Genomic DNA, 18,831 nt, shown 5'->3' with positions numbered 1-18,831 from the left:
AATGTGCTGAATTTCAGAGAAGGATTTGGTTTCCCAGATTTGTGTAGGCAAACCCTGGTGATTTCCAGCAATGTTGGACTGTAATGAATCACCCTGAATACATCAGATCGATGTATTCGGGCTTCCATCAAATTCTGACGAAGCAAGTTGCCAAGTTTTTTAAAACATGCTGTCCTTGAATTTCTACGACTGTTGGAATTGTTTGCTTTGGACAGGTTGCTTAAAAAAGCGGATATATCCCAGAATCCTATTCATTTATCAGAATGACCTATTTCTATTGGCTTATAATTTGAATAGAATATTACAAGACAGCTGGTAAGATCCTGGCTCTGTCACCCGGACAAGGTGTAAAAGCTTCCATCTCCATGTCTGCCTCCTTATTACATTTCACTTTCGAGGTTTTGCCTCCCTTCAATCACAATCTTTGCCACTGTAACCCTCAGGTGAGACATAATTACAGCTTTCCAAGAAAAAAATGTAACTGAGAGCTTCACCCTGACCTCAGTCACACGTCCCTCTCTACACACCTTGCCTTACAAATGTATGGAAACAACAATTGAACTGTGGTGCACATCTGAAGAATTTATAATAACGGCTAATGGGATAAATATACCATATGATGTGTGATGTACATGTAAATTAAAAATGTTTGTACACCTTAACAGAAATGCACCTGTGCTTTGCTAATTGATAAGCACATGCAACACCATCCTTCCCTCCATCTGAAGCCATTTGGAGCTAGCAGGACAGAGGATGAAAGGCTGCAATTTCTAATTCACTAAGCCCCCAGGCTAAATGACACTTAGTCAATGGTCTGCTTCCCTGCATACTATATCTCCTACAGAGTCGGTAACAAAACTCATTTTCCCCACTAGAAAGGACCATTAAGACTTCTCGAGCCTCCCCATTGTTTTGTTGGTGAACTGAGAAAGGACAGAAGTAGGTAAAAACAACAAGGGGAGAGTGAGGTTGAGGGCAAGAAGGGGAAAAATGAGGTAAAGATGTGATGGATTCAAAAGAAGAGCAAAAGAGTGAAGTGAGACGAGATAGCATTGAGGTGCGGGGGGGAGGAGGGAGTGAGAAGGGGGGGGGGGGATACTGAGAAAGCGACACACTTTCTGGGCTTATTTACACGTAGCTGCCAGTATGACAGGTAATTTGGGCAAATTCTCCACAGAGCCTGCAGCAGACGGCAGGGGGATAAAGACGAAAGGAGAGAGCAAAAGAGAGAGAAAAGGGAAGGGAGGAGAAAGGGAGGGGAACGAGGGGGAAAGAGCACTGAGGGGGGGACGTGCACAGACTACCTGACACGGCCTGAGTTGGGTCTGAGAGCAAGACAGCAAATGGGTTTCCAGATTCCAATCAGAGGAGAGGGGTGGGATAGGAGGTAGAGGCGAAGAGATGGAAGGATGAGGGTGTGCTGGGGGGAGGAGGAGGGTGGTGACACAGGGGCGGAAGTCATCCTGTTGACAGTCTGATCATTTTATTTATCTGCAGCAAGGAAGAGATATCAAAAGCACTTTTTAATTCAATTTCTCTTTTCCTGTTGAGGCTGAAAGATCAAGCAGAAGGCAGAAACGGATGAGGCAAAAGAAAAGGGGGAGAAAAAAATACAGATCTAGATCTCCCGATTTATTCAGACTCTGATTTATTCACTTGTTTGTCTAACTCATGCTTCAAGTGTGTGAATATGTGTCTCTGTGAAGGCAGGTGTGCATGCACAATCCAGCGTGCATGTGTGCGTTCCTCTTAGCGTACTTCACGTTGAGGGAGAAGCAAGCCTGTTAGACTGTATTTATAGAAAGCTCTGGTTCTTGTTCGACACGTGGCTGTCTGTCAGTGCTCAGAGCCAATTAGAAAACACTTGTTAATGGAGCGAGCGCTCCCCTTACCGTGCAATGTGTGGGTGTGATGACTTTATTCTCCTTCGCGGTGACAGGAACGGAGGTGTGGATGACAGTAACACAGATAACGATGACGGGGATAACGGGTTGTTTTGTCTGCGTGGGTGGAGGTCCCTTTGGGTGTGTAGGTGGTCCACATTGCACTGGACCCATCACTGGCTTCCACTTCCTGTGTTGACTCATGCTTTACAGGAGGAGGAGCACTCGGTCTGTGTTGACCTTTTCACCCAGCTTCCTTCTGTGCTCAAAGCCTCAGGCATCACAGACGTGACCTGTCTTTCTGTTGTCACACACATACACGTACTGATGCACTCCAGTGCTCATGCACAACCACCGTTCTCCTGATATCTGCCCTCCTCTCAGGAATTTTTGGTTCACTTAAACTCACACTGAGAAAAGGCCTGAATAACAAATGCTCAAATGTGCATGTATGTGTGCACAAAAACATGCAAACACAAACACATCTGAAATAAGTTGCACACCACCTGCATCCCAACCACTTCCATCGATGGCTTTATGACCTATACTATAGAGCAATCTCAAAGTTTATGACACTGCAGGAGTAGAAGAGTAAAAGAGGTCCAGCATGTAAGAATGAAGACAGGAGGAGAATGAAAGAATAAAAAAGAAATGGAGAGCAGATGGGTTGAAAAGAACATCCAAAGGCACAGAAGGTGACTTCAAACTGAGAGAGATAAATAAGGAAGACATTCACATAGAAAAAGTGTTTTTTTTGATTAAGCAACAGAATAAAAAAAGGCAGCCAAGACAGATGTCCACATCTGGAGGTGCTGCAGATTCCAGAGGAGTGCATGGGGAGGGATGAGGAGGAGGAGGTGGGCTATGGATAGAAGAATGAGCGCAATGAAATATAATCAAAGACAGTGAGGGAAAGGATTACCTCCTTTGCTTCAGTGGAGTATGTAATTGTGGTTAAAAACACTGACTCGCTGCGACAACAAAACACAATTGTGCCACAGAGAGCCGAGTGTGATACTGGGAATTAGCAGCAGTGATAAAGATGGAGATAACAGTGAGAAGATGGGGAGGAAAGATTCGGTTGATTATCAGTGTTGATGATGACAGTGTTGGTGGTTATCATAATGAAGGTGGTGAGGATCAAACATAGTATAATGTCTTGATGATATGACAAAAAAGATGACTTGATTAAAATTGCTACTGATGCCAGTGATGATAGTGGTATTTTGTTGGCACAATTTTAATCACAAGATTTCAGATTTCACATATTGTGCAATAATTCACTATAGCAGGAAGGCTGTTCTGCATTTTAGGGCACAGTACCCCACGTGACTTCATGAATATTTAACTGCCCTAGGGTATCAACACTGGTGTCAGTCACTTGCTTTTGTTTTAAATCTAGTATGACTGCAAACCCATGACACGGCCATTTTTATACCTACAGAAGCAAAATAGCACTTTGAGCTTTACAGCTTTTCCACCCTCTTTGCCCTCACTCAGTGAAGGGCCCACCCCATCTCTTGTCACCCATACAGATGAGCGGTCCACTGGCTAACCCTAAGCTGACGTAACTAGCATCCATAAAAGCCAGAACAGGTGTGGGGGGAAAAAAGAGCTTATGCTGAATATTTAAGCCCTCTAGTGGTCTGTTTCAGAACAGCTCTGATGCCACGGTGCACAGGGGGATGGTTAGAGGAAGATTCATTGCTTGGATCCCTGGGTATTACAGGAGGGTTATTACATTGTGTTGTCTAGAATTGCAAGTGTAGTGAGTGAGTGTCTGTCTTATCTGATCCTTATACATACAAGAAATTAAATTCTGAAGTATAAATCCCAATTTTGAAGCTATATTAGCAAATGTGAGGGAGAGCCAGGACAGTAAACAATTAAGTGTGTTGTATTTAGATTTAGGCCTAACGTGTTTTAGTTAGGAACACATATAAAGAAAAAAGAAAAGTCAGAGTTATATAGATTTATTATTATTATCGACTTTTAGCAACCACAGCCACATGATTGATAACTATTCCAGCCACAGTTTAAAAGAAAATTGCATGCATAACAAAATGTAAATTTTATGCACAAGCAGGATCAGAAACAAAGTGATGATGATGGATGAGAATTCTTCAGTAATAAAATATTATTTTACTGTCAGAATAAGCATATTTTGGGTTTTAAGTACACATATACCCATCTATTACTTCTATACAACTGTACGCTCTGTATGGTAGTACCATACTTAAGTAAACAAAGGTTTGATTAACCGGTCCTTATTTTGACCCCAATCTAAGAAAGGCCCTGATATGCCCTAACTCTGTGTTGCTTTACACAGGTAATGTATGGCAAGGTCATCCGTCAACCCTGTGTAATTAACTGGGTGGCCTGAAAATGCGCCTTTAGGAAACCATTAACCCTAACAAGGCTGTGCAAACAGACTAAATACACCAGCAAACAGACATCTGTGGCTGGAGTGAGTGGGAGAGCAGAGAGAAAAATCCATTTCATGAATATTGGATTTCATTATGAGGGTGAAAAAACAGCTTTGCTGTGGATCATTTTTTAATGACCCAAAGTCCACATGCATGAATCTTTTAGCAGTGTCTGTCTGCTTGATATGGAGGGAGGAATAAGGGGAAAAAGAGAGGGATAATGGTTTCCCCAGTGGGTTTTGATGGACCATGAGACGGGACTAGGGTTGAGCACCTGGATCATGAACAATCTTTTGGACCTGTAGGTCATCCTGCTGCAGACACAAAAAGAAGCCATGTGGGGATTCAGTCCCAAACACACTTGTTGCAGATTCTCATATTTATAGAAACCCCCGAAGGAGAAACACCTGATCTGGGGTCCAGATTTAAGGTTTGTGTCAAATTTTAACGGCCTGGCTTATTTGTTTGGATGCTTGAGGCTGGGCTTATTTCTTGTTTACCTTTTTATTTTCAATATGAGAGAAAAACCTTGCAGCTGAGAGCCTTCCCTTCGCTCTAAACTGATTCTCACTGATTGGCCACGAGGTCAGACTTCTCACTTTATCGCTCTCTCAAACCACTAGACTTCACCACCCTTCAGTTTGGTCTGTTGCCAGCAATTTTCAAACAACTCACCTTTCTGAATTTGCACAGACCCAGTTCTCTGCATTTGACACAACAGATGTGAGTCTGATTTGTATGCCACTCATATAAAACAACTTCATATTATCTGTCTTATTTTAGACATCGTGGGTTGTTATTTGCTATATTTAGTGCTAAAACATTTTGTTTTCATTTTGACGAGCCCCCTCAATCAAGCAATGAGTCATAGGTAACTGACATTATGACATGTAATTGCAAAAGAAAAAAAAAGGTCAATGACACTAACATGCCAAGGAACTCGATGTACTCAATTCAGTACAGAACTGCTAAGTTGATCTGTCATCCTGAAATATGTTGTGACTCTGATGCTCAAATCAGGATTTTGTAGTTACAGCATAGCATATCTGTATTCAATTATTCAACCCAGAATATCTTGAAAGGGAATATGTCAAATCAAAAGACCAGTGTGTGTTCATGGTCAAAACCATGAAGCTTATATGGGAGAATTTCTACATATTATTAATCACTTTGAACTATAAAAAATGCCACACGGGCACTCCTTTATTGATTTTTGTTTCTGCAGTTTGAAAGCGAGTGTTCCCAGATTATGGGGCTACTTAAAATCAACAGCTTCAACAGAAGATGCAGGTGGAGTAACACAGCCATGAAATGAATGTGGCAAACAACCTGGCAGAGCTGATAAAATAAAAACCACCAACCACAGCTAGACACAGCCCTCCATATGGTGCGCTTCTGTCTCCACCAACTTTATTTGGCTCATCCATCCTATTTTGCAAGGCACAGTCCATCCCAGGAGTGGCTTTACCCTTTCCAGCCCAGCCAATTACCTCCTGTAATGCAGCATCTTTCTCACCTTCCACTTTCTTACATGCAGAAACCATTACCAATGCTGGCTCCCCCTGACTTACAACCAGGAACCATCAATTCCCCAGCCTTTATGCGTGATGGATCCATTCAAAGTCACCCTAAAGTCAGTGGTCTACAACATCAGGTCTAGTCCCCCTCTGTGGTGTTTGTGTGTGTGTGTGTGAGTATAAAATTAACATAGAATGAAAATTGGATCATGACATCACATTGTTATATTTTACAAAATGATTAAAATTTGAGATGCTTTTATTTTACTAATGTAAGTCTTGTCTGAGGCTGTGCACAGAAGTGTAATACAATCTGATTGGTGTATTTAAAAATGCAGTATTAAGGCACATTACAGACGGATTCTGGAAATATGCTGCCCTTTGTGAACCTGTCATGGGTGTCATGTTGATATTTACCAACACAGATAGGCTACTGAATGGTGTTGTCTTTTAATGAGCACGACATGACTAATGTTGTTAATATCTGTGCACATTCCCAATTAACTTGCTGCAATGAGTGAGTGTGAAGACACGCCTTTTATTACAAGTTGTGGAGATGTGGTGTTTCCCAGGTAATCAGGGATGACAGACAGTTGGCAACGCTGATGGAACTTTTTATTACATGTGTCCATATCCCTGTAGGCACCAAGTTGCTCCAGAAAAAGCAAACAGATGGTCTTAGATCGTGTGCTTGTGTCTTTAAGTGTGAGTTGAAAGCAGGAAAGTAGCAATGGGTGAGTGGGCACAGTCAGAAGGCCAGGGGGTCCCTGGGGCTGAGCACTAAAGCAGAACCTATAGAACACAAACTGGCTGGATTTTACATTATAATAAACGTGGCGCTTCTGTAATGCAATTGTATCCGCTTCCATGTTTGACTGTGTAATTGCTGTCCTTTGAATTGAATTGTTACACTTTCAAACACACAGGATTTCAAAGCCACTCACTCTATATGACTTGACAAGTTGTGTTGTGCCATCTTTGCTTTCAGCCTGCACGGCACACTTGTATAAAAGAAAATCTCAACTCATTTAGAAGTCCTTGCTTTAAGAAAAAAAAAAAAAAAAAAAAGTACAACATCAAAATGCACTGTCGAAATGCTGACAACGGACATCTATATACTTGAGAATAAAAAACCCTCTCTGTAATACAGGGAACAGAGACGAGGCATTAAATGACAGACACCCACTGGAGAGCTTTATTATTCACTATGTGAAATCAAACAATTTGGGTCTTGTGCAGCATACAAACCATGATTTAATAACATGCAATCTGTTACATGTATTATTACATATTTCTTCATGTTTTGGTTTGGAGAAACCAGAGAGTTGCATGGGAAAACTGGAGTTGCACTGTGTAAAATAATCAGTTAATAAACACGTGTCTTGTTAAAGAATGCATTAAAAAGTACTAAATACATGTACAGAAGTATAAGTCCTCCACAGGAGCTATATTCTGTTCTTTTTTTGTTATGTATTATTAAACCTTTGGGTCGTGTGTGTCAACTAAATTTCCTGGGCTACACATACACTACATAAAGTTAATTATATATCTGCTTTAACTGTCAGCAACAATTTAACCTTAAGGCAAGTCTTCTCCCGTCATCATAACTCTTTACATTAATTCACCACACCAAACTAGTCACCTGAATTTCTTCCAGCACTGTTGGATTTATATGCCCTTATTATCTGCATTGAAATATCAGGTGTTGCTGAAACTTTTCACACTGTAGTTGCTCTGCTGCTATCTTTCCTTACGCTCTCCTATTTAAAAAGTCTTAATAGAAGCCCAGTGTCAATACAGCTTGATCATGATGGATTCACAAAAGGATCAATCACGTCAGTCTGATTGAGAAAACACCTGCACTGTCTGCCCCACATTTGTCATGTCTGATTTAGCTGCCTCCCCGACGTACACAGATCAATTCTGATTACAGCTGTCAAACCAAAATAACAAACAAATATAACTGAAGGTTTGATAAAGTAGATATTTGCAGTAAAAATGCCAACATGAAGCTTAATAACAAGCACTGAATTGAGCTGTTTATCTTCTATGGTTCAGATATCAAATTTAAATCTGCAGTACAGTGGCCTTTGCTCTGATATAGGCAGAATGTTTTCAGATTTTTCTTTTTTTAATCTTAAACCTTATCATATTTTACTTTGCAATGTTGTCCTTTCATCAGCAGATAGTTTTTTTTATGAAACGGCCTCAGTGGAGCCTAAATCAAGAAATTCATTTCTTTAATGTCAACAACTCCAATACTTCTTATTGGGTTTCAAAGTACAGCAGTTGCTGTCAGGTATAGATATTGACTTGTCAGCAAAAATGTGTTGTATTAGAGTACTGTTGCCCAACATTAAGCAGCTAATTGCCCTTTTCTGACACCTTCATTATTTCTTAATGGAATTGGAGGTGCACTGGCCAGATAAAGGTCACATCGATACAGCCGGCACCCCCTTGACAGGGAAAGAGTGTGATGTTTGGCTGCTGTGACAAAATGATTTCATACAATCATTTCCTAAAGGAGGACGACCCATCCACAGTGTGCCTTGTCTACTGCTTGAGGTACAGTTGGATGGATGGAAAGGTTGCACTGTTAGCGTTATATTTAATTAGCACTGTATCAAACTTTATCAAAATCTACCCACTTTGAATGAAAGTGAATATCGGGTTGTGGCAGTAGTGGTATTCACACATTTACATGCATTCTAATATTTGCAACAACTGCTCGAGTCAGGAGAAATTATGAACTAACAAGGACAGCATCACGAGATATTTTAATTGGATATTTGACTTGCATTTCTGGAATGATATTATGCATTTTAATGAGTACAGTTTGGCCAAATTCCTTGATACAAAGTAGTGCTGTAACACAAGAGGAAAAATAATGTCTTTAAAGTGTACCAGAGACTTGAAATGTCTAAAGAGAAAAAACATTTTTGATTGGAATTTGGAAATCACACTGGCACTCCAGGAATGATATTATACAACAAATTAGATACAATTATTCACTCACTACCCCTAATGAATAAAGAAACTAAATGTGATTGAGGTACAATTTAAGAGCATCTTATATCCCAGAAATGTCTTAAATTATGTCTAAGTTGGATCTTGTGCTCACAACCGCCCCCGTGCAGGTCCAAGCACTAATGGAATTTCACTCACTGCATTATAAAACCGGGAAGAGCAGCACAGGCTTTTAGCGTTATCCAGCCCTACATCTAATTAGCGAAATACCATTACACAATAACTGAGCAGTGTCTTCTCCCAAGCCCAACTAATAGTCTATTCCAGCACAAATGTTTGATGAAATCTCACCTAACATCCAATTACCACAAAGGCTCCACAATATCACAAATATGATATGTTGTTCTAAACATATTTCTGTTATCTTTTTGCTTTATAACGTGCGTGTCGATTTTGACATCCGATACTCGGAGGACAAGAATCAAAATCTTCCGTTTAAGTCCATTTATTTGGCAGTGACAGCCAAATACTGAAACTCTACCTAACCGAGTCTCTACTGCCAAGATGTCGAGCTAATATGGACATTTTATTACAAGAAAATCCCGCAAGCACCTTCACAGCTGGAGCTGGAGTCACGTGCTGGCTTCATATGACAGGAGAATTGAGCAATGTCTCTGAATCACAGAATAACCTCACAGCGGAGCGCGACGACTACACCGAGCACTTTGTACCAACAGGCATCAGCATGGTTTGTTTTCAAAATTTTCCGACCTTCCAAATAGCAACACCTAAACAAGTAACGTTGGCATTTAATTGCTGCGTATGTCTATTTAAAAAGTACCTAAATATAACTTGTGTAACCTGTGGCTTCTTGACAAGCTCCAAACCACTTATTATGATGTGGGCGCACTGCACTCTTATTAGAGGTGCGCTGCCTCGCTGGAATGACTCCCTAACCGGTGGCATATCACATTAGCACCAGCTCCTTAATGCCACAATATCACGCAATAAGTGACCCTCAAACAATTTTACTACTCCCACTCACAGTAATATCACCCTAACAGTTTCCATTGGCAGCATAAACATGCCATGTTTTTTATTCAACCTAATCATCTGCCTGCAAAACCAATCCATCTCGATCACTGCCTGTTGCGGGTCTTTGAAGCCCTCCTCCCCTTCCTCCCTCACACCATCTGTCTCTCTTCCCTCACTCCCACCCAACAGCGCTCCTTCAATCATTTTTTCATAACTCCTCCATCTCTCCGGCCTGTCCACCCTCATAAGCTCCCTCTGTCTGTTTCCCTCTGCTGCTTCTCGCTGTCCGCATTAACCATACATATCACTCTACACGTGCTGAATGCAGCGTGCATCTTGTGTTTGCAAATTTCATGGCTATGTGAGAATATATCAGCTGATGATCTAAACGTAGTGACACTGACACTCGCCACGCCTGATTCACACCAAGCTGGTAGTCTTCTCGGCTGCTGATCGGCTCATTATCATTTAGAACTGCTTGAGCACAAACTACACACCCACACGGTCTGTCGCTAACTCCTGACAGGAATTGGAATTACAGACAAGGGGAAGAAGAAGAGAGAGATTCGTATAGTCCTTATTATGTAGTGCCAACGTCCAGGGACCCAGCTTCTGGGCCTGCCTTGTTTTGTCCCCATAGGAGACGATGTTGGTATGTGGTGCTCGTTAGCACACCCTGTGTCACTTCTCCACCCCTCACTCATGCCTCCTCTCTCTGTCTATTAAAGTCTGGGACACAATTATCCCCATTCTCCATCTCTCTCTTCAAGCCTTCATCTCTCTCGCTCACTGTGAATGAGAGTCTGGAACACAATTACCCCTGTTCTCTTTCTCTCTTTCTTGCACTTTATCCATCCCTCCCTCTCTCAATCTCTCTCTCCACCTCTTATGGCTTCAGGAGAAGTCTGTGAAGGGAGCAGCTGCTGAAATATTTATTGATCTGTTTTCCTCAGATTTATTTATTTCCCTCTCTTCCCTTTTGCCCTCCCTATGCCTCCATACAGACCCAGAAACACCTCCAGCACCACGAGATGTCAGAAGGCGGCAGAGGGGCTGAAAATCCACAACATGAAACCATTATTTAGCATTTGTTGCACCCAGTAGTTTTACCTGTGTAAACAAAATAAGAGGCATGAGGGTGGGATGGAGGCAAATGTGAGAACAACAGCATCAGCCGCAGCAAGAACAGATGCCGCACAGATTGAGTCGTGAGACAGGTGGATTTTTTTAGGCAAATTTTGACGCCAGCATCCGCCGCAGGGGGTTGCTGACATAAAAACACAAAGGTGATGCTCTTTTTTGTCAGTTTGAAGGAAGTTGTACACAACTGCAGGCTATTGAAGTAGTAGTAGTCATGGCAACAATGCCCTGAGTAATAATAATTGCAATGGTAACAGCGTTGATATTGGACTAAATGGATTTGCTGATGAATCTGACGTTATCACTGCGTAATTAAAGGGCTTCCGTACCGTCATATGTCCCCCGTGTTAAATAACAGTGCAGTTAACCAGGAGTTTTGAGGCTACTCCAACAGCAAGCAATTCAGCCGTTGCTTGAAACTAAGGTTTTTCTCCAGCCTTCTGTTGTTGCACAAATGATTAAACTTACACACACATACACGAGGCAAGAACCACACACACAACACATGCACACATCGCAAATACACACACACACAAAGCTAAGTCCCATCACCAGGCATGGCCTGCATTAGTGCCTAAGCCTTTTCCATTGATTTGCCGGCGAGCTCCTTGTCTTTTGGTAATGAGGACAGGGAGAGAAGCAGGACCCTCGTCCCTCCCGGCTCCCCTAGGACAAGCAGCCTGCACTAATCTGAATTGTGTTTCCAATGATGCTAACTCCCTGGTACAAAAAAGACTAGAAGCAAGAGGAATAGAGGAAAGAAAATCACACGGCATTCTCTCTCTCCCCCTCTAACAGTATTCATTCCTCTTAAATGTGTAACATCTGCACATCACCAAACAAGAAAACATCTCTTTTTCTCCCTCTGTGTTTTTTCCCTACAGATAGCTCAATCTGCAGTGTGGACTGAAGCTTCAAAAACCAAAGGGAAGAAATTTACACTGTGCTGAGTTTTATTCAATTTTCTATATATGAACACTATTGAAAAGAGATCAATGAGAGTTATTAATATCCACCCTGCTCTGTGTGTGTGTGTGTGTGTGTGTGTGTGTGTGTGTGTGTGTATAAAGATGTCCCCTCATCTCCCTCATGGCTGGGCTCCATTGACTTTACATTGATTTACCGCTCACACCTTCAGTGGAGGAATTGTTGAAATTCATCTTCCCAGTGGCCCAAGTACAGGTACTCCACAGTATATAGACGCATACATTTATTTTTCTGTGTGTGTGTGTGTGTGTGTGTGTTAGTGTGTGTAGGCGACAGTCGGTGTGAATGCAGGAGCAACCATTTACTGTATTCCTGCTTCTGCAGCCACTCTTCTGCCCTCTCTTGAATGATCCTTCCCTTGCACTAAATAAAACATAACGCTCCTTCGTTTGTTACACTGAGAACCCAAAGCTCATGTTCATATTCACACCCAAACTGACGAAGATCTCTGAGCTGGGACTGAGACATAGGAGGATGAGGGGAAGTTGTAACGAAGCGACTTACTACAGTAATTAAACACAGTATAACTGCCTGTCCCGAGTTGAAAGTGGTCCCAGCTCCTTTCCATTACACTGAACTCCATATATTATAACTGTAATTATAATTGCAAACAAGCCTTGCTGTAATCATTATTTATGACACTGACACTATGTGTAATTGCCAACCCCGTGAACCAATATGTGAAGCCCAGTGAAGTGTTTATCAAAACCGACAGGAGAAATCTCAAGAGCAGCAAGGTGGTGTGGCACCCGCCTACCATCTGCAGCAACACTGTGGCTAACCACTCTCAAAGGATTTGAGCCTGTGACCTCTCAGTCACCGTTTTGGCTATAGAGTTGCTAACAGTTCAGCCCAATAGGTCCTGAGGTCACCGGCTCAGGGGCTATAAATCGCTGTCCAGCCTCTGTTTGGAAATCCTGCGAAACCCACATAGTGAATGAATCGAAGTCAGCTCACTAACATTTGTCTGTTCTAGTCATTCAGTATTGCTACTGATCCCTACCACTGCTACGACTCTGTAAGTCAGAGGTTTAGACTCCCCACAATGAGGAAAAGATTCAAACATTTACTATTTGCAATTAGATTACTTAATTTGCAATTACCAGTTCTTAGTGTGTGGTGTTTTATTAGTTGTTGTTGTTGTTTAGAGACTGAACTGAACTAGTTGTATTTTATGGTCCTAACTACTTCTAATTCCAGTGGTTGCTACACTGGAGGTTCACAAACCTGAAGTACTGAAGTCATTCTAAAATAATCAGAATATTAAAATAAGTCAGATGTTTCAACATCAAACATTTCTCCTCATTCCTTCTTTAATTGGTGCACTTTAATTGTGACATTAATTCCTAAATTTAATTAAATTTAAGTTTATATATAAAACCAAACTCACTGCAGCGCCGGACTCTTCCATTCAAAATGCAGCTTTTTCTTAAAGGAGTACCTTGGCTCCACTGTTTGTGATGAATAGATTCAAAGGAAAACCTTGGATCCACTGCACCATAGCCCACCAGCACCAATCAGCAAGACAAACAGAAAAAGTGAAATCCAAGAGAAAAACATTCAGACCACAGACCCACTCCAGGCTGGTTAAACCTCCAACCCTCGTCCCAGAGGCTCTTGAGACCAAATCCAGGGCCTCTCACTCCAACACTTGCAGATAAATAAAACCTGCCAAAATGGCAAAGCATTTCTAAGCCAAACATGGAGAACAACAGCACACAGAAACCATGGCTTTCAAAGGGAGAGAGGAAAAGCAGAGGCCTCTCCAGAACAGGAGCGCAAGGCATCTGTTGATGCTGGCATCTCCCTTCTCTTCATCTCCAAGCCAAGAGTGGTGATCCAGTCGGGCGTGTGTGTGTGTGTGTGTGTGTGTGCGTGCGTGAGGGGGCAGGGAAAAAGGAGGACGGCTACGTGCTAACATGTGCAATGCGCATTGACCCCACTTGGCCCCCATATGTTGCTGAAACAAGAAGGATGGCGAGCTACAAAGCGACCCTGCCTGTTTTCACCTGTGTTCCTGCCCTGTACACTTCCTCTTCCAGATCGTCCATCACAGCAGTGTATGTTTGTGTGAAGATCCATCTGCCGGACTGTTTGAACATTAGCAACATGCACTGATTAGCGACAACATTAAATCCACCTAGTGTTTTTAATGTTGTGGTGGGCCGGAGTCAGCGTGGGCGCTCTGACTGGTCTGCTGCAGCACTGCCCCACACTGTTCTGACACCTGTCAATCATAATTTTGCCATGCTGATGTGGCTGATTGGTGTATCTATACAGATTTCCTGTTCAATTGCACTCATGGGTATTCGTAAGGCAGAAATCTGTTTCTTAAACATCTAAATATAGCATTAAAGTAATATCCTCTGATATATAACCTTAAACGTCCTCTGCGGTGACCTAAGTAACATCGTAAGCAGAAGCAATTTCTCTTGTCATCTTCGCTTTCCACTGAATCGATGACAGCATTGTTCTCATTATCAGATCTTGCAGGTTTCTGTCATAACAGAAGCCTTTGAGCGAAGGCTAAACTGTTTAATTTCGTGTGGAGGTGTGTGTGTGTGTGTGTGTGTGTGGATACGCTCACAGAATGTTCCATTGTCAAAAAAACAAAAAACGGCAAAGCTTCACACTCTCTGGTGTCATAGATGAAAATGATTTTCATTAGTTGCGGAAAGCTTTTGTGACAGAAATATGTATATTTTACTTTGTGTATGAAAAGGAGCTTGGCCATCCATATTTCTACACTTGTGGTTCTCAGAGATTCTAAATGGAGAATTAATAAACAAGACATGCCAGGAGCTCGCCATCACACCCACAGTGTGGCTTGGGCATTCACACTCTGAGGCCGTAGGAAACCTTTGAACAGCCTAGTGATATTTTGCAGCACATAAAAAAAACCTTTTTCAACCCTCGGGTCATTGTACATGTCTCAAACACACTCCCTGTCTGTTTCAGAGAGTATGAAATGCAACATGTCAGTGTCTTACTATTTATATATATATATATTGGTTATGGGTCATGTGAAGTGCCTAAAGGAATAATAAGCACTGTTGAGAAGAGCACATACAGCATCTTCAGATCAATAAATGACTTTGAAAGCAGTTTGGAAGAATTTCTCTAAAAGCAAAAATAAACAGTGGTGAAGCCTTTAAACAACCACACACCACACTGGCTTGACTCTCGTGGGCACAGACACACTGCTGCATGATTTATGAAGCCGTGGACGGTGCCCTTTTAACAGTCATGTTCTCCCTTTATAATGCATGCTTTCCACCATAAAGAGGGACGTGTGGTGGACCTACAGCGACTCAGAGCACCAGGGGGGATCCCTCTCCAAGATGAACCTGATTCACATGTGCTGCCGTATGCACTGCTCACGTCAATATCCAATCATCCAGTCATTCCTCGACTGTGGCTCACACGATTCGTCTCACCTTCGCATCACAAAACCCACAGGTTATAAATGCAGAGGGCTGGAAGCTGAAATGAGACTCAACGTGGTTGTAGGGTTGGTTTGTGTGCCGTGTGCGTCCTGCGGGGCTGTCCGTCTGCTTTGTGCCTGGTGTGGAGAAGGGGCTTGCTGTGGCAAGCCAACCATGACCAGCTGGGCTCTCCTGCCCACGAGGAGCCGAGGAGCAGGAGGCTATAGCCCGTCTGCATCTGCAGGTTGTTAACCTCACATCTTATTGCACTGACACATCAATTATTGTTATTAAGGGCCAGAGTAATTTATTTATATACTGATTTCCCACAGGAGGAAGGCAGGACTAATTTAGCCAGGTGTGAGTGTGTGTATGTGTGTGTGTTCATGTAAGATGGACTAGGGGAAATTAGTTGTAGTACATGGTGGGAATGCAGTGCCAAACTAATATATGGTGGGATATCCCATAGCATGGTGTTAATATTAAAGGATGATGCGATGAAAAATGCAAAAGGATTTTAAATAATCCATGGTCAGTGTCCCGGTGGACAACAACAACATGACAACATCGTGTGTGAGTGTGTGTGTGTGTGTGTGTGTGTGTGTGTACTCTCAATGAAGCAGTTCAAGTCTTCTGGTTGTGTAAATGATCTCAGCTCTGTATGAGGTTTTAACTGGAGATATTTTCAAACAGATAAAGTCTGTTTTTCCCTTTTGGTTATGCCCACGTCCCTCCTCTCCCCCTCCCCAGGACATCCATCCTTCACCATTTATCTTTCTCTGTCTCTCTCGACCTTGGTTTTGAAGCGGGAGAACAAAACACTGCTGTTCTCTCCTGAGTCGCTCTGCATTGCTTCTACCCGTACTTACATTAACCACAACAGCACCCACCCCCCCACCACTATCCCCATCCCCCTCCTCTTTGCACTAGTGGTGCGTCGTGTGCGTGGGTACCAGGCCATTCATGTCACGTAAAGGAATGTTCACAGAAGACTGGGAGATGGGAGTCTATTTGTTTCCATAGAAAACATCTTAACATGCAACACCCGTTGCTTACACTGAACCACGAGGTTGGCTTGGAGATGAACCTGGCGCTGCGCTCACACGCACGCGCTCACGCACGCACCGTGGCGTGCAGACACACGCATACGCGCAGCATCCCTCTCTACATTTCCATCTATGTGTGAGCGGATGCAAAGCTTGAGCGCAGTGGCACGGCAGACACGCGTGATTCACAGGCAGGTAGATCCCGACACCCCCCCACCACCACCACCACCACCACCTCTTCATTTGTATTCACCTCCACAGCCGTTTTCAGAAAATGAAAGGCGAAGATACGTGCGTAGCGGCGCAGCAGAACTGTCAGCACATCACTAAAGTAGCTCGTAAGAACTTACCTTTCGACAGCAGAACCAGGATCAAACCAGCAAACGCGTTCCGCAAGAGGGGGCAGCCCATGATGGAGTTCTGATTGATTTTCTGCTTGTTTTGCAGCCAAATGCCTTGGTATTCCTCCCGTACGGTACCCTTGCGGGGATTCTGTGTACAAAAACGGCCCAGTGGATGAATGTCAACAGCAATAGTCCAACGCTTTTACATGTGACTGGACGAAATCATCAGTCTTATCCACTTGACTTTTCCTTTTAATGACCCGTCGGAGAGAGAGGCGAACAGGATTGTTTGTCTTCTTCTACTGAATCGCACAACCAGGAAAAAAAATATCAAACCAGAAAAAACAAATATCCCAGACACTTGTTTTTTTGTTTTTCAGTGCCTTGAAGAAAAGAGGAAACGTTTTTAAAAATGCATGGGACCGAATGATAAATTGAAACTGTCCAATGACTTGAATTAAATGTTTTCTGCCAGAGAACGGGATAAGGTCTGTGCGTCCTGACCAGTCGCAAGTCGCCACTTGTGCCTTAATTTGGCTGCTCCCGTGTGTCTCTGTTGGTATGCAGCGCGTCCCGTCGCTCCGCACTCCGCGCGTCGCAGGCAGCAGCACTGAATGCGAGGCGCACGAGAAAAAGCATGATTGACATTTCAAGGAGAGCCCCTCTCTCCCAATCACCGGCCCCAAGGAAGGAGGCGGGATTTATGATTACGCCGATGTCCCGCTCGGAGAGGCCGAACTAGGAGCATCACCGTCCAATCGGAGGTGCGCGATGGGCGGGCAGAGCGCGACGCGATGCACCGCGCGGTGATAATGCAATGTGATTTATAGCCAGTTCGGTATTGCTGCAGTACTCCGAGAAAAACAGTCCACGGAGGGACAGGCAGGCATAATAAGTACAGGGACCGAGGTGGGGCTGAGCGAGGAGCAGGTGGAGCCATATGGGCTCTGGTGCGCGGGTTTTGGAGATGCTGAATGAAAAAAGGACGAGGTGGAGAGACAGGTTGCGCTGCTGCTGAGCAGATGTTACTCAATTGCTGAAAATGAATATCGTCGAGCCAGAGAGGAGGAGAGGGTTGTAAAACGAAGGAGTAAACTGCCCACACGCATAAGTTCTGGGTGGAGTGTTGTGTGAACTAGCTGGAGTGTCAGAGCAGATTGTAACAGCACAGCAGAAAACACAGCAAACACACCATCTGATACCACTGCTGACTAAATGGTAGACAACATAAACCCAATTAGGAGGACACTTTGTATTTATGCAGAACTACTAATGAGCCATTAATGAACTTGTCAGTCTCTTCTTCTCTGTGTTGTGTCACGTCGGCTACCAAAAGTGTGAGAAGCAGTTTCCTGTAGTGAAATCATTTTCTTAAAGGCCCTTCTCGTAGTGAGCGTGAGACAGACACCAGTTGCCACACAAGAAGCTGTGAATCTCCTTGAAAACTTGATTACCAAATTTATGCATACCTCCCTCTGATTTGGCAGTTCATTACAGTCATATTGCATCACATTAGTAGATCTCCTTGCAGTGCCCACTGGGTCATTTTTGCAATGTTTACTGTAGGCTTGAGATTATTATTTCCATATTAACTGATGAACTGTGTTTTTTTTTTTTTTTTTTTTTTGACCGATGCACTGCATAATAAACAACCGCTTGCTGATTTATAGTATTCAGACAGAATGTGAATGAATACAGCGGGGTTAACTGACTGAGTCAGCTAATCCAAGTTCAGAATTGAATATTAACAGTGGAGTTTCATCACATTCATAATGTTAACTGCTGCCTCATTAGGTTATGTAAAACCTCCATATAGATGGGCATTAAATGTTATTGTATAATGAGAATAAGTCTAGTCTTTCACCTCAGGGAAACAGTTAGGACATGGTATCTTGTTCCTTAATATGTCCTCATCAACCAACAGCTAGTTCAGCTTCCACAGTAAAAGCGTCTCCTCTTTATGACACTAAAACTTGTGATCCAAACAAGACATACAGAACATGCAGTTGCAAAGCTTCATTAATGGGATTCATGATTGCAATCAGTAATTCAGCTGGGTTT

General features: G+C 42.9%; 1 protein-coding gene across 1 annotated transcript in view; it reads right to left on the bottom strand.

Moving 5' to 3' along the window:
• Positions 1 to 17,254, bottom strand: part of iglon5 (IgLON family member 5) — an 81,098-nt gene extending 63,844 nt beyond the window's left edge. The window contains exon 1 of the mRNA XM_026370187.1: positions 16,777 to 17,254. Coding sequence (XP_026225972.1) covers positions 16,777 to 16,837 — 61 coding nt within the window. The 5' untranslated portion in view covers positions 16,838 to 17,254. The remainder of the gene's footprint in view (positions 1 to 16,776) is intronic.
• Between the last annotated feature and the right edge of the window lie 1,577 nt (positions 17,255 to 18,831).

This window comes from Anabas testudineus, chromosome 16 (assembly GCF_900324465.2).
Source record: "Anabas testudineus chromosome 16, fAnaTes1.2, whole genome shotgun sequence".
Lineage (NCBI taxonomy): Eukaryota > Metazoa > Chordata > Actinopteri > Anabantiformes > Anabantidae > Anabas > Anabas testudineus.
This window is presented reverse-complemented; position numbering and strand designations above follow the sequence as displayed.